The following is a 25,129-nucleotide window of genomic DNA, read 5'->3' as shown; positions in this document are numbered from 1 at the left end:
GCCCTAGAACCTCCTCATGCAGTTGACTGAACTAGAACCACATGAGGGACACGCCAAGTAACGACCCGCTCTGATACCAAGTTGAAAAACAATCCTAGAAGTATGGGACTGTGCTAGAAAACCAGAAAAAACTAACAAGAGAATATTAGAGAAGATTAGAGAAGAAGAGAGAGAGAGAGAGAACTGCGGCAAGGAGAGTTAGAGGATGAGGAGTTCGAACTTAACCTCCCTCTAACACTCTAATACACTTTTATTTAAGTTAATCTTTGATAAATTACAGAGAGGCCCTTGAGTGGGCAGAAAAATACAAAAAACAGAACACTACAGAGTATGGACCCAGAATAAGGCCCATAACAGAGAGAAACATAACATAACATGAAGTGACAGTCTATGGGCCATTCGGCCCATCTTCTCTACAGAAATTTTCCTGCAAGTCCTAATACCATAGAGACTCTTCCTATAGTCATTCTAGAGTCATTTGGGATTGGAATACTGGAGTTCAAATACGACTAGGGTTTTCCCAGGAGTCCCAATTCAACTAAAAGCTCCCGTATTCATCATGTTGTTACCATAAAACTTATACAAGAGCCCTACTTTCTTAGGGACTCCACTACAGGAATGTAGTCCCAATTAATTACTTGGTGTAGATCCCTTCCAAAACTATGATATCACTTTCAGCCTCCCAACATACATAGTATATCAACCACAATCCAATAGTAACCTCACCCATAATATATCAAAATGATTGATCATGATGCTATAGTCCCAAAAACTACCTCCCAAAACTATGATATCACTTTCAGCCTCCCAACATACATAGTATATCAACCACAATCCAATAGTAACCCCACCCATAATATATCAAAATGATTGATCATGATGCTATAGTCCCAAAAACTACTTAGGTCCAAGGGCAAAAAAGTCTTTACATCTGAGTGATCCATATTATTGACAGCAACAAATAAAATCCTGTGATAGATTAATCCCAGCTGGATCAATGTTAGTGTGCGTCCAATACACATTCACATGGCAAACTAGAATCTCACCTCAATAATTGAGATGTCAGCACTACAATGTTACTATAGAAACTATCCACATGCCAACCTTAGTCGGGATGTTCTAGGCCACAAGAACCTGGGTCATCTAGATCTCCTATAATAACTCTCACTCGTCACTTGAATGCCCTACAATGTTACTTATGGACTACACAACCTAGGTCATCTAAAAGTCTCACTTTTATTAATAAATAAATCATTACAAAGATACAATATTGCTTTAAATGAGCACATGGAAATCATATTTCCAACAGCATTTGAGTTAGTTTATGGCTATCTAATAAATCCTTTCATTCCCTCTTCTTATTTAAGGATGGAATTTTGCTAGGAGTAATTAATTAAACTTATATCTAATTCAAGTATTAATGGTGAGAATTTATCTTTATGTGATGCTTTATTATCAAAATTATTTCTACCTGTCTTAGTATTTCATTGTAAAAGTGCAAGGCTATTTCTACCTATTTCAGCTTCGTGATGGTGGGGACTTTATTCAAAATGGTCGTCCTTCTAGTGCAACATGGGAGATAACCTCAAGTTTCTCCCGAAAGGCCATTGACTTCTATTCTCGTGAATATTCCTTGAGTTTGAGAAGCTCAGATGTAGGGTCAGACCGTGCAAATATGCAACTAAGAACAAGTGCAGGAGATGGTTTCAGACTTAGTGTTTCAAGTGCTGCACCTAGCTGTTCAAGTCAAGGTTCAGGACTAGATGACATTGAATCGTTGGGTGATGTTTATGTTTGGGGAGAAGTTTGGTCTGACGGGACTTCAGCTGATGGACCTGTGAATCCTTTTCCTTCAAAAATTGATGTGCTGCTTCCCAGGTCTTTAGAATCTAATGTTGTTTTAGATGTTAATCAGATTTCTTGTGGTGTTAGACATGCAGCTCTTGTTACAAGTCACGGTGAGGTTTTCACTTGGGGAGAGGAGTCTGGTGGTCGGCTTGGGCATGGAGAAGATAAAGATTATGGTTGTCCTCAACTTGTTGAGTTCCTGGCAGTCCATAATGTGGATAATGTTGCATGTGGTGAATATCATACATGTGCTGTAACTACTTCTGGTGATCTATTTACTTGGGGGGATGGTACCCATAATGCTGGACTTCTTGGTCATGGTACCAATGTTAGCCACTGGATACCAAAAAGAGTTTCTGGTCCTTTAGAAGGCCTTCAAGTTTTATCTGTTGCATGTGGCACATGGCATTCAGCATTGGCAACTTCTACTGGTAGGTTGTTCACATTTGGTGATGGAACATTTGGTGTTTTGGGCCATGGAAATCGAGAAACTGTTGCATACCCGAGGGAAGTTCAGAGTTTGAGTGGATTGAAGACTATTAAAGTTGCATGTGGTGTATGGCATACAGCTGCAATTGTAGAAGTTATGGGGCAACCTGGTGCAAATATTTCCTCTCGAAAGTTGTTCACTTGGGGTGATGGTGGTAAATACCGTTTGGGTCATGGGGACACAGAAGCAAAGCTGGATCCCACCTGTGTATCAGCACTTATAGACTACAACTTTCACCAGCTGGCCTGTGGGCATAATATTACTGTTGGCCTCACAACATCAGGGCATGTTTTTACAATGGGAAGTACTGCATATGGTCAACTGGGAAATCCACAGTCTGATGGTAGGATACCTTGCTTAGTGCAAGATAGATTGGTAAGTGAGTTTGTTGAAGAGATTTCATGTGGTTCATTTCATGTTGCTGTCTTGACGTCAAGAAGTGAAGTGTTCACCTGGGGTAGAGGTGCAAATGGAAGATTGGGACATGGGGATACTGAAGACCGCAGAGCTCCAACTCTAGTTGAAGCACTAAAAGATAGACATGTAAGAAGTATATCATGTGGTTCAAACTTCACAGCGAGTATATGCATTCATAAGTGGGTATCTGGTGCAGACCAATCAGTCTGCTCTGGTTGCCGGCAAGCATTTGGTTTTACTCGAAAAAGGCACAACTGTTATAACTGTGGACTGGTTCATTGTCATGCTTGCAGTTCAAAGAAAGCATTGAGAGCTGCATTAGCTCCAACTCCAAGCAAGCCCCATCGTGTATGTGATTCTTGCTATGCAAAGCTAAAAGCATCAGAGGTTAGTGTTACCACTACTTTTAATAGGAGAAGTATGGCACCTAGGCGTTCAACAGACAGCAGGGAAAGGTTAGAAAGGGGAGGCATTAGGTCCTCAAGGATGCTGCTTTCTCCTGGAATAGATCCAATGAAGTACCTTGATGTTAGGTTAGCCATGCAAGCAATGATATCTGATTTTTCAGTCTCTTTCCGACCTTCCCAAGCTCCAGCAGTCTTACAACTCAAAGATATTGCCTTTCAAAGTTCACTAACTGCACCTCAATGTGCTAAACCAGTTGTTATGTCGGTACCTCAGCCTGTACAGACATTGAGACCTAGTTCACCATATTCAAGGAAGCCAAGCCCTACGCGCATGGGAACTGTATTTCCAAATAGTACTGTTGAAAGCCTTATAAAAAGGAATGAACTTTTAAATCAAGATATTATGAAATTGCAAAGCCAAGTATGTTTTCCTTTTCCCTCTCAGAATTGAATATCCTAACATTTTTTGGTTGCATTTCTTGTTGATCCAAGGGTTTATAATGCTTAATCTGTAAACTACCAATGGTACTAAGTAGTGTGTCATCTTATGCGATTGCTAGGTGAAAAACTTGAAACAGAAGTGTGAAGTCCAGGACATGGAAGTTGAAAAATCACAAAAAAATGCTCAAGAAGCTGCTTCATTGGCTGCAATTGAATCATCCAAATATAAAGCTGTGAAGGATGCTATGAAATCTATCTTGATTGAGGTACTCTTATTAAAAGTATTCAATTTATGATTGTTTACATTATGTATGTATATATGAATGGATGTTTTTCTATCTATTTACTTAGTGTTCAGTAATCCCAAGCTTGGGCATTTGCATGTTTTTATATACATATACAATTGCATATGCCAAAGGTTATGATTGTGCTCAGTCTACTGTTCCCAAGACCCCAGATAGCTAGGACCAACATTGTGTAATGGCTTATAAGGCTTCATATGCCTCATATATATATTCACGTGTTTGATACATAACAAATACATGCCATTTTGATGAAATGTGATGTTAATGATTAAGGGAGTCAGTGCCTATGTTGTAATATGTGAGTGCTCAAAATCATTACATGTCATTTCACCATATACTTGTCGAATAGTACTAATCAATTCATCAACAAAACTTTAACTAATTTGATTAAATAAATGCAGAAAATTGAAGAAGAAAACAGATGAGAAGAGTAGAACAAGTGTGGGAAGAAGAGATTGTGGGGAGAAAAGAGCAAATCACGGAGCTGAACTGTAGTTCCATTATCTTTTAAACAAAATGATCTGCATGTTGAGAAAATTACAAAACTGCCCCTAGTTAAACTGCAGCAACAAATAATAACTAAAAAAGGCCTATTGATAAAAAAAAATAACTAAAAGAGGCCTCAAAGGCCCATCAACACAATCATCCCTTCAAGAAATACAAGCCCAACCAGTAGAGAAACAAAAAAAAACAATAAACTCAACAGAAACAAGCTATATAAGATAACTAACGGTCACATATTTCAACACACCCCTTTAAGCTGAGCATAGATGTTAATCATGCCTATCTCATAGCCATTAGCTCAAGCTTTGTGGTTCTCTTTGTGAATGCATTGACCAACTACTAGTTTGTCTTCAGAAAAGAAGAGATGCTTCTTCTAACAAAATTCTCTCCCTAATGAAATGGCAATCCACTTCAATATGCCTAGTTCTATCATGTTGAATAATCCACTTCTAACAAGATTCTTTTGAAGGCTTTTCTTTGTTTACAGGACAAGGCTAAAATAAATGTTTGATATATTCTTTCCTTGCATAATTGTAGTTTTTATTGACATCTATGAGATTGTATCAATATATTAAATTTAGAATGTATCATTTGTTATCAACTAGCTAGTGCCTAGCACTGACTAGTCATAGGCTCATAGAATCAACTAGAGAGGCCTAAATGACTAGTCATCACTTCACCACATTGGTAATATACTCCCCCTCTGTTGCATTCACCCTGTCATTAGGTTCAAAAGGAATATATATTGATCTTACCCCTAGTTTTAGTATTTAAGTAGATTTAGCACAAACTGCTGGCTTTTCCCTTGTTCCTATTCACTATTGTGGGGATGCCATCCGCAAACCCCTGTATTTCATAAATAGGGTTCCATCACAGGTTCTGTGTTTTAAAACTCCATTCAGTCTCTTATATCCCAGTGATGTTGTTTTTGGTGGTTTGCCTTTACCTGTTTTTGATTGCACGTGTTTTGTTTAGATTCTTGGTCCTCCTCAGGTTGAAATTTGAAGCTAAGGTCATTAATGCATTTTCTTGGAATATGCACAAACAAAAGGTTATTGTTATGATAAGAAAAGGTATATGCCTATGGTTGTATCCTTCTTTGAGTCTACTCATTCCCAGGGGAAGAGGAATGAGAGTGGTCTTAAGAGTCTTGATATACCTCTTCCTACTATTCTTGAGGTCTAGAGTAGTAGTTCCAGATGTACAATAGGAAAAGGAGGGGTGTGTTTGCTCGCATCACATCACAATCACTTCAGGTCACCTCTGAGAATGAAGGTCCTGTTCACACTTCAACCACATCACAGCCTTCTCAGGTTGATTCCATTACTGATGGCCTAGGTATTACTACTCCTACATCTATTGTTGTTATTGCTCTGACCTTGACCTCCTAATAGCTCTTATGAAAAGGAAAAGACATACATCATCTTTGTCTACTACTCAATTCGTCTTCTTACCTTTCTTATTATTATTTGTCTCCTTGATACATTTGATTTTTTGGCTTCTATTTCCTTTATTCATATTCCTAGGTCAGTAAATGAGACCATGAAAATACCTGAGTGGAAGGAAGTCATGCAAGCTGAAAACGATACTTTTCTAGGAATAAGATATGGGAAATAGTTGAATTATCCATGGGAAAGATACAGGACCAGATGGAAGTAGTGGAAGATACAAGACCAGATTAGGATCAAAAGGATATATTCAAACTGTGGGTCTTCTGGGGTAAGCTATGAAGAGACTTTCTCTCCAATTCCAGAGGTGCCCTCTGTCCATGTTGATTGGACACTCTTGCAACTTGATGTAAAGAATGCTTTTCTCAATGAGAATCTTAATGAAGAGGTGTATATGATGTTACCTCCAAGCCTTTACACAAAGGATAAAGGAAGTAAGGTTTGGAAACTTCAAAAGGTTTTATATGGTTTAAGGCAATCACCACGTGCTTGATTTGATAGATTCAAGAGAGCATTACAGAGAATTCGCTTTGAGCAATCCCAGTCTGATCATATTATGTTAATATAAAAGAATGGTCAACTGAATATCATCCTTATTGTAAATGTTGGTGATATAGTAGTAACAAGCAGTGATATAAAATGTATTGTATTAGAGACTTAGAGTCACATTAAAGCATGACATTTATATCTTATCTCACAAAGGAAGTATGTATTAGATTTACTTAGAGTCATAGGGAAGCTAGGGGTGAAGTATGTATTAGATTTACTTAGAGTCTGTAAGAAAACCCTATTTGATTATGGGTTAAAGTAGAGAAGAAGAGAAGAAAGAAGAAGAAGAAGAAGAAGAAGAAGAAGAAGAAGAGGGTTCGGCTAGATTAGGAAGAAGAAAAATCAGTCCTCCCTAGCCGACCCACTTGTATTTATTTCAAATAATAGAGTACAAGAAAGACCATATTGTCCCTCATGAAAGATGGGACACATAACTTAAACTTAAATAAAATAGACCTTTCACTCTCAAATAGATAAACTAAAATGACCAAAATACCCCTGATTCGTGTATTCTAACACTCCCTCTCAAGCTGGAGAGTATATGTCATATAGTCCCAACTTGTCACAAATATAATCTACTCTGCCCTGAGACAATCCCTTTGTAAAGAGATCTGTCCACTGATTTCTTGAGCTCACATGAGATGTGGTTATGACTCCACTTATCACTTTCTCTCTTACAAAGTGACAATCAACCTCAATATGCTTAGTTCTCTCATGGAAGACTGGGTTGGAAGAGATGTGAACAGCAACTTAGTAATAACAGTATAGTTTCATGGGTTTATCAACTAAGAATCCCATCTCTTGTAGCAAGTTATTCAACCATAATAGTTCACATGTGGTATGAGCCATAGCCCTGTACTCAGCTTCTGCACTACTCCTTGCCACCACTGTTTGTTTCTTGCTCTTCCAAGTTACAAGATTGCCACCAAGGAATGTACAATACCCTATAGTTGATCTCTCGTTTGATATTGGACCAGCCCAATCAACATCTGTGTACCCTACTATCTCAAGGGTCCCTCCACTTCGGTATAGCAAACCACGACCTGGAGCACCCTTCAGGTACCTAACAATCCTTAGAACTGCTTCCCAATGAGGAATCCGAGGATGTTGCATAAACTGACTCACCATACTCACAACAAATGATATATCTAGTCGGGTAATGGTCAAGTAGTTCAACTTTCCCACCAACCTCCTGTATCTTCCAGGAACATCAAACTCTTCACCTGTGTAGAGGAGATGGGCCAAATGGCCCATAAGCTTTCATTCTATGTTATGTTTATGTTTTTTCTCTGTAATGGGCCTTGTTTTGGGCCCATACTCTTACATACTTTGTTTTGTAATTTCTTGCCCTTCCAAGGGCCCTTCTGTAATATTTCAAAGATTAAGTTAATAAAATGATTTAGAGTGTTAGAGGGAGGTTATGTTTGAACCTCTCTTCTCTAACTCTCTTATTGCCGCCAACTCTCTTCCTCTCTCAACTTCTTAAGCTTCTCTTGCTTATTTTCTGGTTTTGTATCTAAGCTCCTACAAGAAGGCTGTTTTCAACTTGGTATCAGAGCAGGCCAGTGCTTGGTGTGACCCTCATGTGGTTCTAGTTCAGCCCACTACATGAGGAGGTACTAGGGCTGAAAGTTTACAGTCATTCGCCTGGTTCTTGGAGGTCATTGGAGGGTGTCCAAGTTTCTACACACTTGGTGAATGGTTCGGTGACCAGGAAGAATCAGAGAGCAAGGTGTTCGGCCTGATTTGAAATTAGAGAAAAGGGTTTCGAAGTTATCTCAGAGAGCAAGGTGTTCGGCCTGGTTTGAAGTTCAAATCAGAGATTCTCTTACTGTAAGTTCTCTCAGTTTTTTGCTGGGCTATTTTCGTTGCTTGGGAGGACTGTTAAAGCATTCTGCCCTACTGTTGCTGGACTGATTCAACTCAGGAATTTCTGGGTTACTTTGGAGTGCAGTTCGGCTGTTATTGGACTGCCAAGCTGCTGAATCTGATTTGGACTAAGTGGTACTAGTCTCAACTTCAGCCCAGCCTCTTTCTTGGACCTATACGGAACACTATCGAAGTGGTTTCTACTAGTTAACAGTAGGCTATTAACTACTGCACACAGAGTGTTTAACAAAAGGTCTCTTAAGGACTTTGGACCTTTTTTTTCTTCTCTTTGGAACAACAGTTGTTGGGGACCTGAAATACTTTGTGATTGGAGGTCTTTGGTTGTCCCTTGAAAGCTGAAATAGTATTTCTTACTCTAGAAAGAGCTGCCACCGAGCTGGACTGTCACAGTTATCAAGATTGAACTGATTCTGTGAGCTGGTTGTTGTTGCCTATTCAGCTCAAACTAAGCTCATCAAGAACCCCAGTACCTTGGAAAGCTTATTAAAATACTAATTTGAGCCTTTGCATGATGGATTTCTCAAACCTTGAAAACAAGAATGCTGCTAAATATGGACAGACTTTGGGTTCCCCAGCTGATTCTATGTTGGCTGTAACTACAGTTAAACTTGATGGGACCAACTACTTGGCATGGTCACAATCAGTGAAAATCCATATTTGTAGTAGAGGAAAATGGGGTTTTATTTCTGGGAGCAAGAAATCTCCACCAGAGGATGATTAGTCAGCACTATCTTTGGATGAACTTGGCTAAGGAAATCTGGGATAGTGTTGCAGAAACTTACTCCCAAGAAATCTCCACTTTGTTTGTTTCATATGATTTGCTTCCTGGTCGTGACTGTAGAGAAGATGGGCCGAATGGCCCATAGGTTGTTTATTCTTCTTGTTATTTTGGGCCCATCATGTCAATATTAAGTTCTTTGTAAATTCTTGCCCAACTAAGGGCCTCCTTATAATTATTCAAATATATCTAATAAAACAGTGTTAGGGGCCTGAGATAGAGTGAGTTCGAAATCCTCTTCTCAAACCCTCATTGCAGAACACTCAACTCTCCTCTCTTCAGTTTCAACATGGTATCAGAGCGTATCTGAACTTGAACATCCTAGGGCTGGAGGTTTAACCGCGTACTGCCTGATTCTTGGAGGTCATTGGACGAGCCCAAGACTAGAATCTCTTGGAGAAGGGGTTCGGTGACCAGGAAGAATCAGAGAAGAAGAAAAAAAAAGGGAAGGGGAACAGCTCGGTTCTGTTTTTGAAGCTCGACTGTGTTTGGACTGTTGAAGCTCGAACAGTAAGTTGTGCTCAGTTTTCTGGTTCTATTTTGAAGCTCGACTATGTTTGGACTGTTGAAGCTCGAACTGTAAGTTGTGCTCAGTTTTCTGGTTCTGTTTTGTATTACCTTTGACAGTGTTGAAGTGTCCGAAACATCCATGTAACAAGGTTGTGTATTGTTACTCTTGTTCGGCTGTTTTAGGGGGCTGTACGAACTGTTTTTTTGGGTCTTTTCTCTTCCTTGACAGTGGGGTTGTCTCTATTGCCCACACTGTGTTTGTGAAAAGGCCTATTCAGCAATACCGATTGGTACTTTCTCTTCTTGGCTGAGTGTACAACCTTGAAAAGGTACTTCGGCTGAGTGCACAGTGCCTAGGAGTTTCTGATTACTTCTTGAAGCCTGAACTCAGTGTATTGTCTTCTTGTGGTCGGCTGAACTCAGTGTGTTGCCTCCTTGTGGTCGGCTGAACTCAGTGATTGCTTGTCCTTATTCAGTATACTTGTAGAAGTCATCTGAAATCATATTTGGAGTGTTTACATGATGTACTCCTCAGAGTTTGAAAACAAAAGTGGTGCTGAATATGGACTGGTTCAGGGGACTCCAAGTGATTCCTTATTGACTGTTACCACAGTTAAACTAGATGGAACTAATTATCTGGCATGGTCACAATCAGTAAAGATTCATGTATGTAGTAGAGGAAAGTGGGGGTTCATTTCCGGGAGTAAGAAGGCTCTCCCAGAAGATGATCCATCCTAAGAGAAGTGGATGCAAGAAAATTACACTGTCATTGGGTGGCTTGTGAACTCAATGCAGCCACAAATCAGTCAACACTACCTATGGATGAATTCAGCAAAAGAAATTTGGCACAGTGTTGCAGAAACCTATTCTCAAAAACTCAATGTGGCCCAGGCATATAAATTGAGAAATGATGTAAAGAATTTAAGGCAAGGAAAGAAACCTCTTGTTGTATATTTCTCAACCCTGAAATCCCTATGGCAAGAGATTGACCTAATAGAAGTTGTAACTTGGGACACCACCAATGATGCAGAGGCCTACAGGAAATTGGTTGAAAGGAATAGGGTTTTTGAGTTCTTAACTAGACTAAACCCAGAATATGATATCACAAAGCAGAATATTCTTTCCAAAGAGTGTGTCTCTTTGTCACAAGCTTATACATTGGTGAGTAGTGAAGAGAGCAGAAGGGCTGTCCAGGTTCAAGGGGCTGAGATTAATGATCACTTTTCCAATATGGGGATTAAACCTAAAGGGAATGTTGGAACTTCTAGTGGCATAGGAAAGAAAAAAGTTATATGTGAATACTGCAAGAAGCCGAAGCACACCAAAGACAAGTGTTGGAAGTTACATCCTAATCTTGTTCCCATTCGGTTTCAGAAAAAACATGATAGTAAAAGATCAGGAAGTGCAAATGTAGCTGCTGGGCCAGATAGTGAAGAGATGTCTGCTTCTGCACAGTTGGCAGCCATGAAAGCAGAATATGAAAAGTTTGGGAAGATGATCAGTCAGCTGAGTAATGTGACCTCTGCTTCCGACCCTTTGGGAAATTCTACTACTTCAGCATTTGCTCATTCAGGTATAAGGGCTTTTGCTAATCATGCTACCTCTTCAGGTAATCTCAAGATCCCTTGGATTATTGACTCAGGTGCTTCTGACCATATGACCAATCTGTCTACCTTGTTTGTTTCATATGACTTACTTCCTGGACATGATAAAATCACTTTAGCTGATGGTTCACTTGCCCCTATCTCTGGTAAGGGAACCATCAATGCTACGGATTCCTTGTACCTACCTTCTGCCCTTCATGTACCTAAACTAAATACAAATTTGTTGCTCGTGAGCAGTTTAACCAAGTCACTAAACTGTTGTGTAACCTTTTTTCCTTCCTACTGTGTTTTTCAGGATCTGGAGTCTCAGAAGGTGATTGGGAATGGCCATGAGGCGAACGGAATATACTTGCTTGATACTCCGGGACAATGCATTGATCATCTTGGGAATGTTGCTCTTGGATCTGTCTCTTCAGAGTCTGTTAGTTGGATTATGTTGTGTCATTGTCCTTTTGGTCATCTGTCTTTTTCCGCCTTGAGTCATCTATTCCCTGAACTGTTTAAGGGAATTAGCCTGTCCAGTCTTCACTGTGAGTCTTGTGAATTGTCAAAGCATTGTAGAAGCAAGTATCCTTTGAGAAATAAATGATCTTCTGTTCCTTTTAATATTGTGCATTCTGATGTGTGGGGACCTTACCACTTACCCTCCATGGGTGGCTACAAATATTTTATCCTGTTTATTGATGACTTTTCACGATTCACTTGGATATTCCTGATGAAATCCCGTGATGAAGTTCCAAGACTTGTAAAATAATTCCATGAATTTGTTCTAACCCAATTTGATACCAGGATTAAAATCTTCAGATCGGATAATGCAAAAGAATACCTTGAGAAAAACCTATCCTGCTATCTTTCTGACATGGGGGTTATTCATCAAAGCTCATGTGCTAGGACCCCAGAACAGAATGGGGTTGCTGAGAGGAAAAACAAGCATATTGTTGAGGTTGCAAGAAGTATCTTATTTGCCTCACGTGTTCCTACCAGGTTTTGGGGTGATGCTGTACTTACTGCTACCTATCTTATAAATCGCATGCCATCCAGGGTTTTGGGGTTTAAGCCTCCCTTCACTCTTCTTCATCCGGAAAAAGACCTTTTTCCCGTTCCTATTCGTGCCTTTGGCTGCACCTGTTATGTACATGTTCCAAGTGTCCAAAGGCATAAGTTTGAACCCAAAACCCAAAAGTGTATCTTCCTTGGTTATTCCCCCAAACATAAGGGTTATTGTTGTTTTGATCCAAAGTCTGGCAATCGGTATGTCTCAATGGATGTCACCTTTGATGAGTTTTCCCCTTTTTATGGTTCCTCTCCAGAAGGACATTGTCCACAGGGGGAGGATTTGACACAGGTGTTTGCTCTTCCTCTTCATGTCCCTGTTGAGTCCCTTGATGTGTCTACTTCTCCTTCAAATGAATCAAGGGTGGATCAGTCGTTCCATTCTCCTTGTCCCAGTACCCTACCTCCTCGTTCTATCCTCAATCCCAAGGTGTATCAAAGGCAAAGATCCAGAAATGTGCAGGTTGTTTCTCCTACAACACATGAGCCTCATACACTTCCAGTCACAGAAGAGACAACAGGTACTGGTTCAGCACCTTTGGATTCATCCTTCCCTGACCTTGATATTCCCATTGCTGTTAGAAAAGGAAAACGGAAGTGCACTGCACACTGCATTTCCAAGCACCTTTCTTACAGTTTGCTTTCACCTTCATATTTTGCCTATCTCTCTTCTGTTGCTTCTCATCCTATTCCCAGGTCTGTGTCAGAAGTTCTTAAGATTCCAGAGTGGAGGGATCCTATGAAATCTGAAATCGATGCCCTACACAAGAATGACACATGGGAAGTGGTGGATTTGCCTGAAGTGAAGGATCTTGTTGGTTGCAAGTGGGTCTTTATTATCAAATACAGAGCTGATGGCACCATTGAAAGGTATAAGTCCAGGCTGGTTGCAAAAGATTATTTAGAGACTTTTGCACCTGTTGCAAAGATGACATCTGTGAGGGTTCTTCTATCTTTAGCTGCTCACTTTGACTGGCCCCTTTATCAATTGGATGTGAAAATGCATTTCTGAATGGTGAATTACATGAGGAGGTTTACATGTCTCTTCCTCTAGGGATGTATGGAACTGATATGAAAGCGAAGGTATGCAAGCTGAAGAAATCTCTTTATGGACTAAAACAGTCCCCTAGAGCATGGTTTGATAGATTTAGATCAGCACTTGTTAACTTTGGTTATGTGCAGACACAGTCCGATCATACTCTTTTTGTGAAGAGGAGTGGACCTCTGGCAGTATACCTCATTGTGTATGTAGATGATATTGTAGTGACGGGTAATGATGCCTCAGGAGTTCATGATCTAAAATCTTTTCTCCATACAGAGTTTGAGATTAAAGATTTGGGGGAATTGAGATACTTTCTTGGCATAGAAGTGGCTCGATCCAAGGATGGGATTCTTATCTGCCAAAGGAAGTATGTTCTTGACTTGCTCTCTGAAACTAGAAAGATGGGTGCTAGACCTACTCCTATTGATATGAGTCATAAACTCTCAGCCTCAGAAGGGACATTGTTAAAAGACAAAGGAATCTTTCAGAGACTTCTTGGGAAACTTTTGTACCTATGCATGACTCATTCAGATATTGCATATGCAGTCAGTTGCATTAGCCAATTCATTCATGCTCCTCGAGACACTCATTTGGCAGTTGTAGAGAGAATCCCATGTTATTTGAAGGGCTCCCCAGGAAAGGGTATTCTGTTTGCCAAGCATGGTCATATGAAATTTGAAGCTTACATCGATACTGACTGGGTCGGGAACATTGTTGACAGAAGATCTACCTCTGGGTATTGCAGCTTGGTAGCTGGTAATGTTCTTTCTTGGAGAAGCAAGAAACAATCGGTTGTTGCTCGGTCTTCTGCTGAAGCAGAATATAGGGCCATGGCACATGGGGTTTCTGAATTATTATGGCTAAAATCTTTGATGGAAGAACTTGGAGTTGAATATGACAAGCCAATGATGTTGTATTGTGATAATCAGGCTGCCATCAACATTGCTCACAACCTAGTGCAACATGATAGAACCAAGCATATTGAAGTTGATCGACACTTCATTAGGGAAAGGGTCTCTTCGGGCGAAGTGTGTCTTCCTTTCATCACATCTGAAGGACAGTTGGCAGATTTTCTTACCAAAGGCATTCCCAAGGCAAAACTTCAGCATGATACCAGCAAGCTTGGCATGATTGACATCTATGCTCAACTTGAGGGGGAGTGTAGAGAAGATGGGTCGAATGGCCCATAGGTTGTTTATTCTTCTTGTTATTTTGGGCCCATCCTGTCAATATTAAGTTCTTTGTAAATTCTTGCCCAACTAAGGGCCTCCTTGTAATTATTCAAATATATCTAATAAAACAGTGTTAGGGGGTTGAGATAGAATGAGTTTGAAATCCTCTTCTCAAACCCTCATTGCAGAACACTCAACTCTCCTCTCTTCAGTTTCAACAATGACAAAATCACCTTAGCTGATGGTTCTCTTGCCCCTATTTCTGGCAAGGGAACTGTCAAGCCTACAAACTCCTTACTCTTATCTTCTACTCTTCATGTACCTAAATTGAATACAAATTTATTATCTGTAAGTCGCTTGACCAAGTCACTGAATTGTTGTGTAACCTTTTTCCTTCACACTGTGTGTTTCAGGATCTGGAATCTCGGAAGGTGATTGGGAGTGGCCATGAAGCGAACGGAATATACTTGCTCGGCACTCCTGGCCAATGCCTTGATTACCCTAAGAACAATGCCTTTGGTTCTACTTCTTCAGAGTCTATCAGTCGAATTTTGTTGAGTCATTGTTGTTTTGGTCATTTACCTTTTTTTGCTTTAAGTCATTTACTTCCCGAATTGTTTAAGGGAGTCAGTGTGTCCAGTCTTAATTGTGAGTCTTGTCAATTGTCAAAGCATTGTAGAAACAATTATCCAGTGAGAAATAAAACATCTTCTTTTCCTTTTCATATTGTGCACTCTGATGTGTGGGGGCCTTACCACTTATCTTCTATGGGGGGCTACAAATATTTCATCCTATTTATTGATGACTTTTCTAGATTCACTTGGATATACCTAACGAAATCCCGTGATGAAGTTCCAAGACTTGTGAGGCAATTTCATGAGTTTATTTTAACCCAATTTGATACAAGAATTAAAGTTTTCAGATCTGACAATGCAAAAGAGTACTTTTAAAAGAGCTTATCCTTGTATCTCTCTGACATGGGGGTTATTCCCCAAAGCTTTTGTGTTAGAACCCCTGAACAAAATGGAGTTGCTGAAAGGAAAAATAGACATATTGTTGAAGTTGCAAGAAGCCTTTTGTTTGCCTCACATGTTCCTACAAGATTTTGGGGTGATGTTGTTCTTACTGCTACCTACCTTATAAACCGTATGCCATCTAGGGTTTTAGGGTTTAAATCCCCCTTCAGTCTTCTTCATCCAAACAGGGATCTTTTTCCGATTCCTCTTCGTGTGTTTGGTTGTACTTGTTATGTTCACATTCCGAGTACTCAAAGACATAAGTTTGAACCAAAAGCCCACAAGTGCATTTTCCTTGGTTATTCCCCCACACAAAAGGGTTATTGTTGTTTTGGTCCTAAGACTGACACTCAGCATGTCTTTAAGGATGTTACTTTTGATGAGCTTTCACCTTTTTATGGTTCCCCTCAGGAAGGACATTGTCAACAGGGGGAGAGTTTGTCACAAGTATTTGCTCTTCCTCTTCCTTTCCCAGTTGACTCTCTTGACAAGCTTGTACCCTCACCGAATGAACCAAAGGAGGATCAGCCACTTCATTCATCTTGCCCTAGTGCTCCTATTTCTTTACCTCCTCGTCCTACCCATAATCCAAAAGTGTATCAAAGGCAAAGATCTAGAAATGAGCAAGTTGTTTCCCTTACAACAAATGAGGCTCATACACTCTCAATCACAGATGAGATTACAGGTACTGCTCCAGCCCCTTTAGAACCATCACTCCCAGATTTTGATGTCCACATTGCTGTTAGGAAAGGAAAGCAGAAATGCACTGCACACTGCATTTCCAAACACCTTTCTTACGATCTACTTTCTCCTTCATACTTTGCCTATCTCTCTTCAGTTGCTACTAACCCTATTCCTAGGTCTGTATCAGAAGCTCTTGGGATTCCAGAATGGACAGATGCCATGACATGAAGTCTGAAATGGATGCTCTACACAAAAATGATACATGGGATGTGGTGGATTTGCCTGAAGGGAAGGATTCTGTTGGATGTAAGTGGGTCTTTACCATTAAATACAGGGCTGATGGGACTATTGAGAGGTACAAGGCCAGACTGGTTGCAAAAGGTTACACACAGACATATGGGATTGACTACCTGGAGACATTTGCCCCTGTTGCCAAGATGACATCTGTGAGGGTTCTCCTATCTCTGGCAGCTCACTTTGATTGGCCTCTTTATCAGTTAGATGTAAAGAATGCATTTCTGAATGGTGATTTACATGAGGAAGTCTATATGTCTCTCCCTCCAGGAATGTATGGGAAAGATATGCAAGGAAAGGTATGCAAGTTGAAGAAATCCAGGATTGCATATGCGGTCAGTTGCATTAGCCAATTCATGCATGCTCCCCGAGACACTCATATGGCAGCAGCCGAGCGAATCCTACGTTATTTGAAGGGCTCCCCAAGAAAGGGAATTCTATTTGCCAAGCATGGTCATATGAAACTTGAAGCCTACACCGATGTTGATTGGGCCATAAACATTGATGACAAAAGATCTACTTCTGGGTATTGCAGCTTGGTGGCTAGTAATGTTGTTTCTTGGAGAAGCAAGAAACAATCGGTTGTTGCTCGGTCTTCCGCTGAAGCAGAACAGGGCCATGGCACATGGAGTTTCTGAATTATTATGGCTAAAATCATTGATGGAAGAACTTGGGGTTGAACATGACAAGCCAATGATGTTGTACTGTGATAATCAGGCTGCCATCAACATTGCTCACAACCCAGTACAACATGATAGAACTAAGCATATTGAAGTTGATCGACATTTCATTAGGGAAAGGGTCTCTTCGGGTGAAGTATGTCTTCCTTTCATCACATCTGAAGGACGGTTGGCAGATTTTCTCACCAAAGGCATTCCCAAGGCAAAACTTCAGCATGATACTAGCAAGCTTGGCATGATTGACATCTATGCTCAGCTTGAGGGGGAGTGTAGAGAAGATGGGCCGAATGGCCCATAGGCTGTTTATTCTTTCTTATTATCTATGTTTTTTCTGTAATGGGCCTTATTCTGGGCCCATTCTGTCTATATTATGTTCTTTGTAAATTCTTGCCCAACTAAGGGCCTCCTTGTAATTATTCAAATCTATCTTAATAAAACAGTGTTAGGGTGCTGAGAGACAGTTAGGTTTGAAACTCTCATTCTCAAGGCCTCATTGCCGAACTCTCAAGCTCTCCTCTCTTCAGTTTTCTTCAATAAGTCGTAAAAACAAGGAGATATGTAAAAGGAAGATTCATAACATTACAAGGGTTTTGGACTTTGGAAGGGTGCAGATGGTATTTTTTCCAGAAGGTATGGCCGAGGCTGGAAGGTAATCTCTGACATCCTATGGGAGTTCTTGAACGTATGGGTTGAATATTCACAACAGTCAAGTTTGTGTTAAGGAGCCAAAGAGGTACTCTTAATAACGAGGGTCAGCTTCAGGAAGTCCTAACACTAGTAAAGACCAATGGTAACTGCATAAGTGGTGGTGAACATTGGAAAGGAGGAGTGGGTTAACAAACTAGTGGTTGAAGTCAAGGAAAATGTTTCAGGTTGGAATAAATTAGCTGACATTTTAATTAAGGGATTAAAGTCGAAATGTTTCAGCTCATGACATCTTCAGGGTATCACTCCTTTTCTGTTCCATGTTGATGATATTCTCATAACTGGAGATGGCCATGATGGTACATCAGCTGAAGCAACTTCTCAGCCACTCCTTCAAGATGAAGGATTTAGATTCTGTGGCAAGCTTTCTAGGCTTGGAAGTTCATCATAAGTCTCATTGGTACTTTGTTAACTAGTAAAAGCATGCTACTGACTTGGTCAAGCTTGATCACCTCACAAATACTAAGTTAGTTGATAGCCCTCCAGAAGTAAACCTGAACCTAAGGATGATGGTCCTCTTTTGGAAGAAGCTATTTGTACTATCAACTTGTGGGGAGCCTTATTTACCTTACCATGACTAACCCTGACATATCTTATGCAGTTTAGATTGTTAGCCAGTTTGTTGCTTCTCCTCACCAGCCACACAAGACAATTGTGCATCACATTATCTGTGATATGTAGGGGGGATTTTTATCTTATGGCCTTTTCTTTCCCTCCACTTCATCTCTCCAACTATTGGTTTGCGTAAAATCTCAACTGGGCTAGTTGTCCAAATACTAGACAATCTACTATTGGGTGGTGTATCTTTTTAGGTGATTCCCTTATTTCTTGGAAATGTAAGAAGCAGCTAACAATCTCATAGTCTTCTATTGGAGCTGAATATCAAGCCATTTCTTCAGAATGTAGTGAAATTATTTGGCTCAAGCCCCTTTTATGCAATATCTATATTGATCAATCATCTCCTATCCCCTTATTTGTTGACAATCTTAGTGCCATCAAGATTGCTTCTAATCTAGTCTTCCTTGAAAGGACAAATCGTATTGAAGTGGATCGTTATTTTATCAGGGATCTCCTTACTATAGGCTCAATCTCACTTCCTCATGTTTCCTCTAATCTTCAGCTGGAAGACATCTTCACAAAAGCTATGGAAAAAGCCAGGCATACTTCTCTTATTGGCAAACTGATGCTAGTTCCCTTGCATAAGTTTGAGGGGGAGATAGTGAGGGTTAAAGTTGTAATTTTACTTTATTTTTGTTGTACATACTCTTTTAATCTTTCGTTTTGTACAATTACTTTTGTGACATAAGAACAGTATTGTCCTTTCATTTCATTTTAATATAAATATATTTTCTCTTGGTTTGGTCAACTAATTGACACACCACAAGACTGTTCATTTTCTCTTGTTCGAACTGCACTGGCAACCAAGGGATAAAAGGAAAAGTTTTTCTGTTCTTTTTGGGTTGGGGAGCTTTATTTTTATGGGTGTGTTTTGTCTTATGTTGTGGGTGATAACTTATCGCCTCTGTTATAACTTGTTTCTTGTTCAATAAATTTCCTTTTTTTATTTATTACCAAAAAGAATATTGTAGTGAATATCCTTTCTCTTGGGCTGATCAACAGAATAGATTGCCCTTTTCCAATCAAGGTTTCATCTCTTCCCTTCTTCAAAATCTATTTATATGGTACTGGAGCCATGTATGAAGGTTTTCTCATTGATCAAACATCAAGTTTAGACTACCGTTGGAGAAGTGGTTCTTGGTTTGTATGATTTGGGAAAAAGAGAACTCTGCAACCTAGGGCTTGGAGTTCTTTTACATCTGCCACAAGTCAGAGCTATTTATTTGGGCAATCAAATATTTGGATAAATAGAGTTCAGTTTACCTCAGTTTATTTGCTATCTAGTGAGACTATCCAGTGTATCTTAGTCCCTATTTTTTTTCTTTTAAGTTTTCTATGTATTTTTCCTCTTCTTTTGAATTATAATGATTTTACTAAGTGAATCATATAAGAATAGTAAGCCAATTATCCAATCATTGAATCCTCATTTTTTTCTGTTAGGAAAAGATTTTAAAAAAAATATATTGTAGTGAATATCCTTTCTCTTGGGCTGATCAACAGAATAGATTGCCCTTTTCCAATCAAGGTTTCATCTCTTCCCTTCTTCAAAATCTATTTATATGGTACTGGAGCCATGTATGAAGGTTTTCTCATTGATCAAACATCAAGTTTAGACTACCGTTGGAGAAGTGGTTCTTGGTTTGTATGATTTGGGAAAAAGAGAACTCTGCAACCTAGGGCTTGGAGTTCTTTTACATCTGTCACAAGTCAGAGCTATTTATTTGGGCAATCAAATATTTGGATAAATAGAGTTCAGTTTACCTCAGTTTATTTGCTATCTAGTGAGACTATCCAGTGTATCTTAGTCCCTATTTTTTTTCTTTTAAGTTTTCTATGTATTTTTCCTCTTCTTTTGAATTATAATGATTTTACTAAGTGAATCATATAAGAATAGTAAGCCAATTATCCAATCATTGAATCCTCATTTTTTTCTGTTAGGAAAAGATTTTTAAAAAGAATATTGTAGTGAATATCCTTTCTCTTGGGCTGATCAACAGAATAGATTGCCCTTTTCCAATCAAGGTTTCATCTCTTCCCTTCTTCAAAATCTATTTATATGGTACTGGAGCCATGTATGAAGGTTTTCTCATTGATCAAACATCAAGTTTAGACTACCGTTGGAGAAGTGGTTCTTGGTTTGTATGATTTGGGAAAAAGAGAACTCTGCAACCTAGGGCTTGGAGTTCTTTTACATCTGTCACAAGTCAGAGCTATTTATTTGGGCAATCAAATATTTGGATAAATAGAGTTCAGTTTACCTCAGTTTATTTGCTATCTAGTGAGACTATCCAGTGTATCTTAGTCCCTATTTTTTTTCTTTTAAGTTTTCTATGTATTTTTCCTCTTCTTTTGAATTATAATGATTTTACTAAGTGAATCATATAAGAATAGTAAGCCAATTATCCAATCATTGAATCCTCATTTTTTTCTGTTAGGAAAAGATTTTTAAAAAAAATATTGTAGTGAATATCCTTTCTCTTGGGCTGATCAACAGAATAGATTGCCCTTTTCCAATCAAGGTTTCATCTCTTCCCTTCTTCAAAATCTATTTATATGGTACTGGAGCCATGTATGAAGGTTTTCTCATTGATCAAACATCAAGTTTAGACTACCGTTGGAGAAGTGGTTCTTGGTTTGTATGATTTGGGAAAAAGAGAACTCTGCAACCTAGGGCTTGGAGTTCTTTTACATCTGTCACAAGTCAGAGTTATTTATTTGGGCAATCAAATATTTGGATAAATAGAGTTCAGTTTACCTCAGTTTATTTGCTATCTAGTGAGACTATCCAGTGTATCTTAGTCCCTATTTTTTTTCTTTTAAGTTTTCTATGTATTTTTCCTCTTCTTTTGAATTATAATGATTTTACTAAGTGAATCATATAAGAATAGTAAGCCAATTATCCAATCATTGAATCCTCATTTTTTTCTGTTAGGAAAAGATTTAAAAAAAATCAATAAATTTAGCAAATGTCATAAAGTTTTAATCATATTCTAAAATATTAAACCTCGAATGTATAGTTTATCAATGAAATTTGAAACATCGCCAGTATATGGGCAATTTATTTGAGATATTAGGGAATAAAAATTCTTGGAATATTTTGTATTGCCCCTTAGTGAAATGAGGAGATTTTGCAAAATTTTGCCTATCTAGCCAATATTTTGTACTATGGGTCACATCACAGAATTACACTATAGATAATCATTTTTAGAATGCAATAGCTAGGAGAAGTAGGAGCTCTTTCGCTCTTAAACCACAGTCCTTGAAATGGATCATCATCATCTAAGTATTATCCCAACTATATGGGATTGGCTGTATGAATCCTGTTTCCCCATTCCATTTTGTTTAATTCCATATTCCCATATCCATTGTTAAATCATGAGCGCTTAAATCATTTCTTTCTACTTTGACCCATGTTCTTTTTGGTCTGCTCCTAGCCTTCTAGCCTCTTCAAATTGCAACTTAGCACTTTTTTTTCTTATGGGTGTTGTAGGTGGTCTTCTATTGCATGACCAAACCATTTAGATTTATTTTATCTCATTTGATCACCTATCGGAGCTACTCCTAAGTTCCTTCAAATGACTTGATTTCTGACCCCATCCTTTTTGGTTTTTCCACTCATCCATCTCAACATATACATTTTTGCCTTCTCTTGGACATGTTTCTTGACGGCCAAACACCCTGCTCCATACAGAGTTTCGACTATAACACAAGACCTTGGATGCACCCCTCCATTTTGCTCTCCTACTCTAATATTATGGGTGACATCCTCTTCAATTTCTCCCTTGTTATAAATTATTGAACCAAGGTACCAAAAAACGGCCACATTGAGTTACATTGAATATATCTAAGTGTACCCTGATTTGCACTACTATTATTACAAAATTTACATTGCATATATTTTATTTTACTCTTATTTTAAACCCACTTGTTTCTAAGGTATTCAACCATAAATCCTTGAAATGGATAAAAACCCTAAATATTTTGCAAAAAGGACCCTGAATTATAAAAATCCAAATGTAATTTACCTAGAGCTTGTTGAATGTATGGTGGTCAAACTTGATACAATTGGATTGCTTTATTTCATCAATATGATCTTTTAGAAATATTATTTAATAATTTATCTTCCCTTTCTATTCATCTTCTTTGAAATGAGCCATTTGTTAAGAGTATATTGTGCATGCAGAATTTTCTACATAATGTGTGTGTCCTTGTATAATTCTTTGTTTACAACATTCACTAATTTATACCATTTTTTCCCTACTTTACATCTATTCAGCTGAAAGAAATGTCAGAGAAGTTACCTGCTGAGGTTTATGATAGTACATCCATCAAAGCTATGCATTCTCAAATAGAAGCTTTGCTGAACACAGATGGAAGTCAGGCATTGGAAGCTTCTTCCTCACCAACTAACAATTTAGAGTCTGAACAACAAAGTATGCTTGACAGTACTCTCATGGTTGATGAACCCTCTACTAGCATGCAAGACCAAAGGATAGATGATGCTGAAGGCACTCTTGAGGATGGTAATAGACCATCTGTTTCTGATACCAATGAGGTTGTTCCTCCACAAAGCATGGAAAATGGCTCAAGATCATCAACATTAGAGGTGACTGAGCAATTTGAACCCGGTGTATATGTAACCTTTGTTCCACTTAAGAACGGGACCAAAGCCTTCAAACGAGTCAGATTCAGGTATTTATTTTCCAGAATTCCATAAAAAAATTCTTCTCCACCTTTCAATATTTATGGCTTCTATCTAACTACTAATATTTAAATTCATATTTAAAAACATCTTAATAATATAGTACTTTTAGATAAATGTGTTCATATTGTGCAGTTATATTTTTTGATAGCTATCATCATCATCATCATCGAAGCCATTTCCCAACTATATGGGGTCAGCATCAGCTACATGATTCCTGTTTCGGCATTCCATTCTGTTCAGTGCCATATCCATCATTAAATTATGGGTACTTAAATCATTTATTTGGTAGGTAATAGAACCAAATATGCCTAGATCCAGTTGAATTTGCACTACCTAACCCAAATATGCTCTTTTACTAAACCAGCATAACCATCTCATCAAAGAATTATATAATCTAAACTATTAAACTTTGGAAGAACAATTAGGAAGAAGATGAAAAATGTATTATTTCTTGACACCTCTAAGATTATTCTTGTTCTTTATCTATTTAGCCAAAAGTTTTGACATGGTATTAGAGCAGATTGCTCTCTGATCTATTTTCTCTCTCTTGAACCTCACTAGAAGCAGTAATCCTGTCGTATTAGGGTCGTTTTGATCAACCCTTTTCTGTTCAGTCTTCTTTGTGCAAACACAGTCTGTGTTCTTTTAGCAATGTCTGCCGCTCAATCTTGGACCATATGCTAGCTTGATGTGAAGAATGCCTTTCTTCGTGGTCAGTTGAAGGAGACGGTCTATGTGAAGCCTTGTCCTAAATAATGTAGTGATTCTTCTTTAGTATGTCGTCTAAAAAAGGCCCTATATGGTCAAAAACAAGCTCCCCGAGCATGGTTTGAACACTTTCGCAATGTTGTAGTTGTTGTTGGATATAGCTAGAGTTCTTCTGATCAATCTCTCTTTGTTAGGCGACAGCCTCAGGGTATTACCATTCTCCTAGTGTATGTTGATGACTTGTTATTGACTGGGAATGATGCTGAGGGTATTCGTGAATTGAAATTGTTACTTCATAATTCCTTTCACATGAAGGACTTGGGCCCTCTCACCTATTTCCTAGGACTGGAAATACATCATAGTGATCAAGGGTATTTTGTTTGTCAGCAGAAATATGCCTCTGACCTTGTTAAAACTTGTTGGTCTTAATGATGAAAAGCATGTTGATGCACCTATGGAACTAAATCTTAAGCTATCTAAATCTAAAGGTCCATTACTTCCCGATGCTGCCTTGTATCGCTAGCTTGTGGGGTCCCTCATTTATCTCGCTATGACTCGGCCTGATTTTTTCATGCAGTTCAAGTTGTTAGTCAATTTGTTTCTGCTCCTCATCAACCTCATATGGTTGTTGTTCATCGCATCATTCGATATGTTAGAAGCACAACTTCTTAGGGATTGTTCTTCTCCTCCTCCTCTCCTATTTAGTTGAGAGCATATGCTGGTGCTGATTGGTCTGGTTGTCAAGACACTCGTAGGTCCACTTCTGGGTGGTGTGTCTTTATGGGTGATTCACTCATCTCTTGGAAATGTAAGAAACAACAAACAATCTCCAAGTCTTCCACTAAAGCAGAGTATAGGGCCATGTCTTCGATTTGCAATGAAATTGTTTGGTTACGATCTCTCCTTATAGATCTTTGGCATTCAGCTTCTTACTCCTATTCCCCTCTATGCGAACAATACGAGTGCTATCAAGATTGCATCTAACCCTGTAACCCTGTCTTCTATGAGAGGACCAAGCACATTGAGGTGGACTATCACTTTATCTGAGATCTTTTCACTATTGGGTTTATATCGCTTCCTCATGTAGCCTTGGACATGCAGATTGCCGATATCATCACCAAAGTTGTAACTAGAGTTTGACATCTCTTTCTTATAGACAAACTGATGCTTATGTCTAGGCATCATTTTGAGGGAGAGTGTGGAGACTTTGTAACTTGATGTATCTTATTAGTATAGTCCCTGTCTTATACATCTTATTCTT

General features: G+C 38.8%; 1 protein-coding gene across 2 annotated transcripts in view; it reads left to right on the top strand.

Annotated features, from left to right (window-relative positions):
* The window catches only part of LOC148871461 (PH, RCC1 and FYVE domains-containing protein 1-like), a 154,853-nt gene that overhangs the window by 120,750 nt on the left and 8,974 nt on the right, over nt 1–25,129 (top strand). For both annotated transcript variants that reach the window (XM_088967190.1, XM_088967191.1), the window contains exons 8-10: nt 1,523–3,583; nt 3,723–3,869; nt 22,732–23,147. In XM_088967190.1, the coding sequence (XP_088823316.1) occupies nt 1,523–3,583; nt 3,723–3,869; nt 22,732–23,147 (2,624 nt within the window). The remainder of the gene's footprint in view (nt 1–1,522; nt 3,584–3,722; nt 3,870–22,731; nt 23,148–25,129) is intronic.

Source organism: Nelumbo lutea, chromosome 2 (assembly GCF_056320005.1).
Source record: "Nelumbo lutea isolate HS-2025 chromosome 2, American lotus-T2T, whole genome shotgun sequence".
In the NCBI taxonomy this organism is placed as follows: domain Eukaryota; kingdom Viridiplantae; phylum Streptophyta; class Magnoliopsida; order Proteales; family Nelumbonaceae; genus Nelumbo; species Nelumbo lutea.
This window is presented reverse-complemented; position numbering and strand designations above follow the sequence as displayed.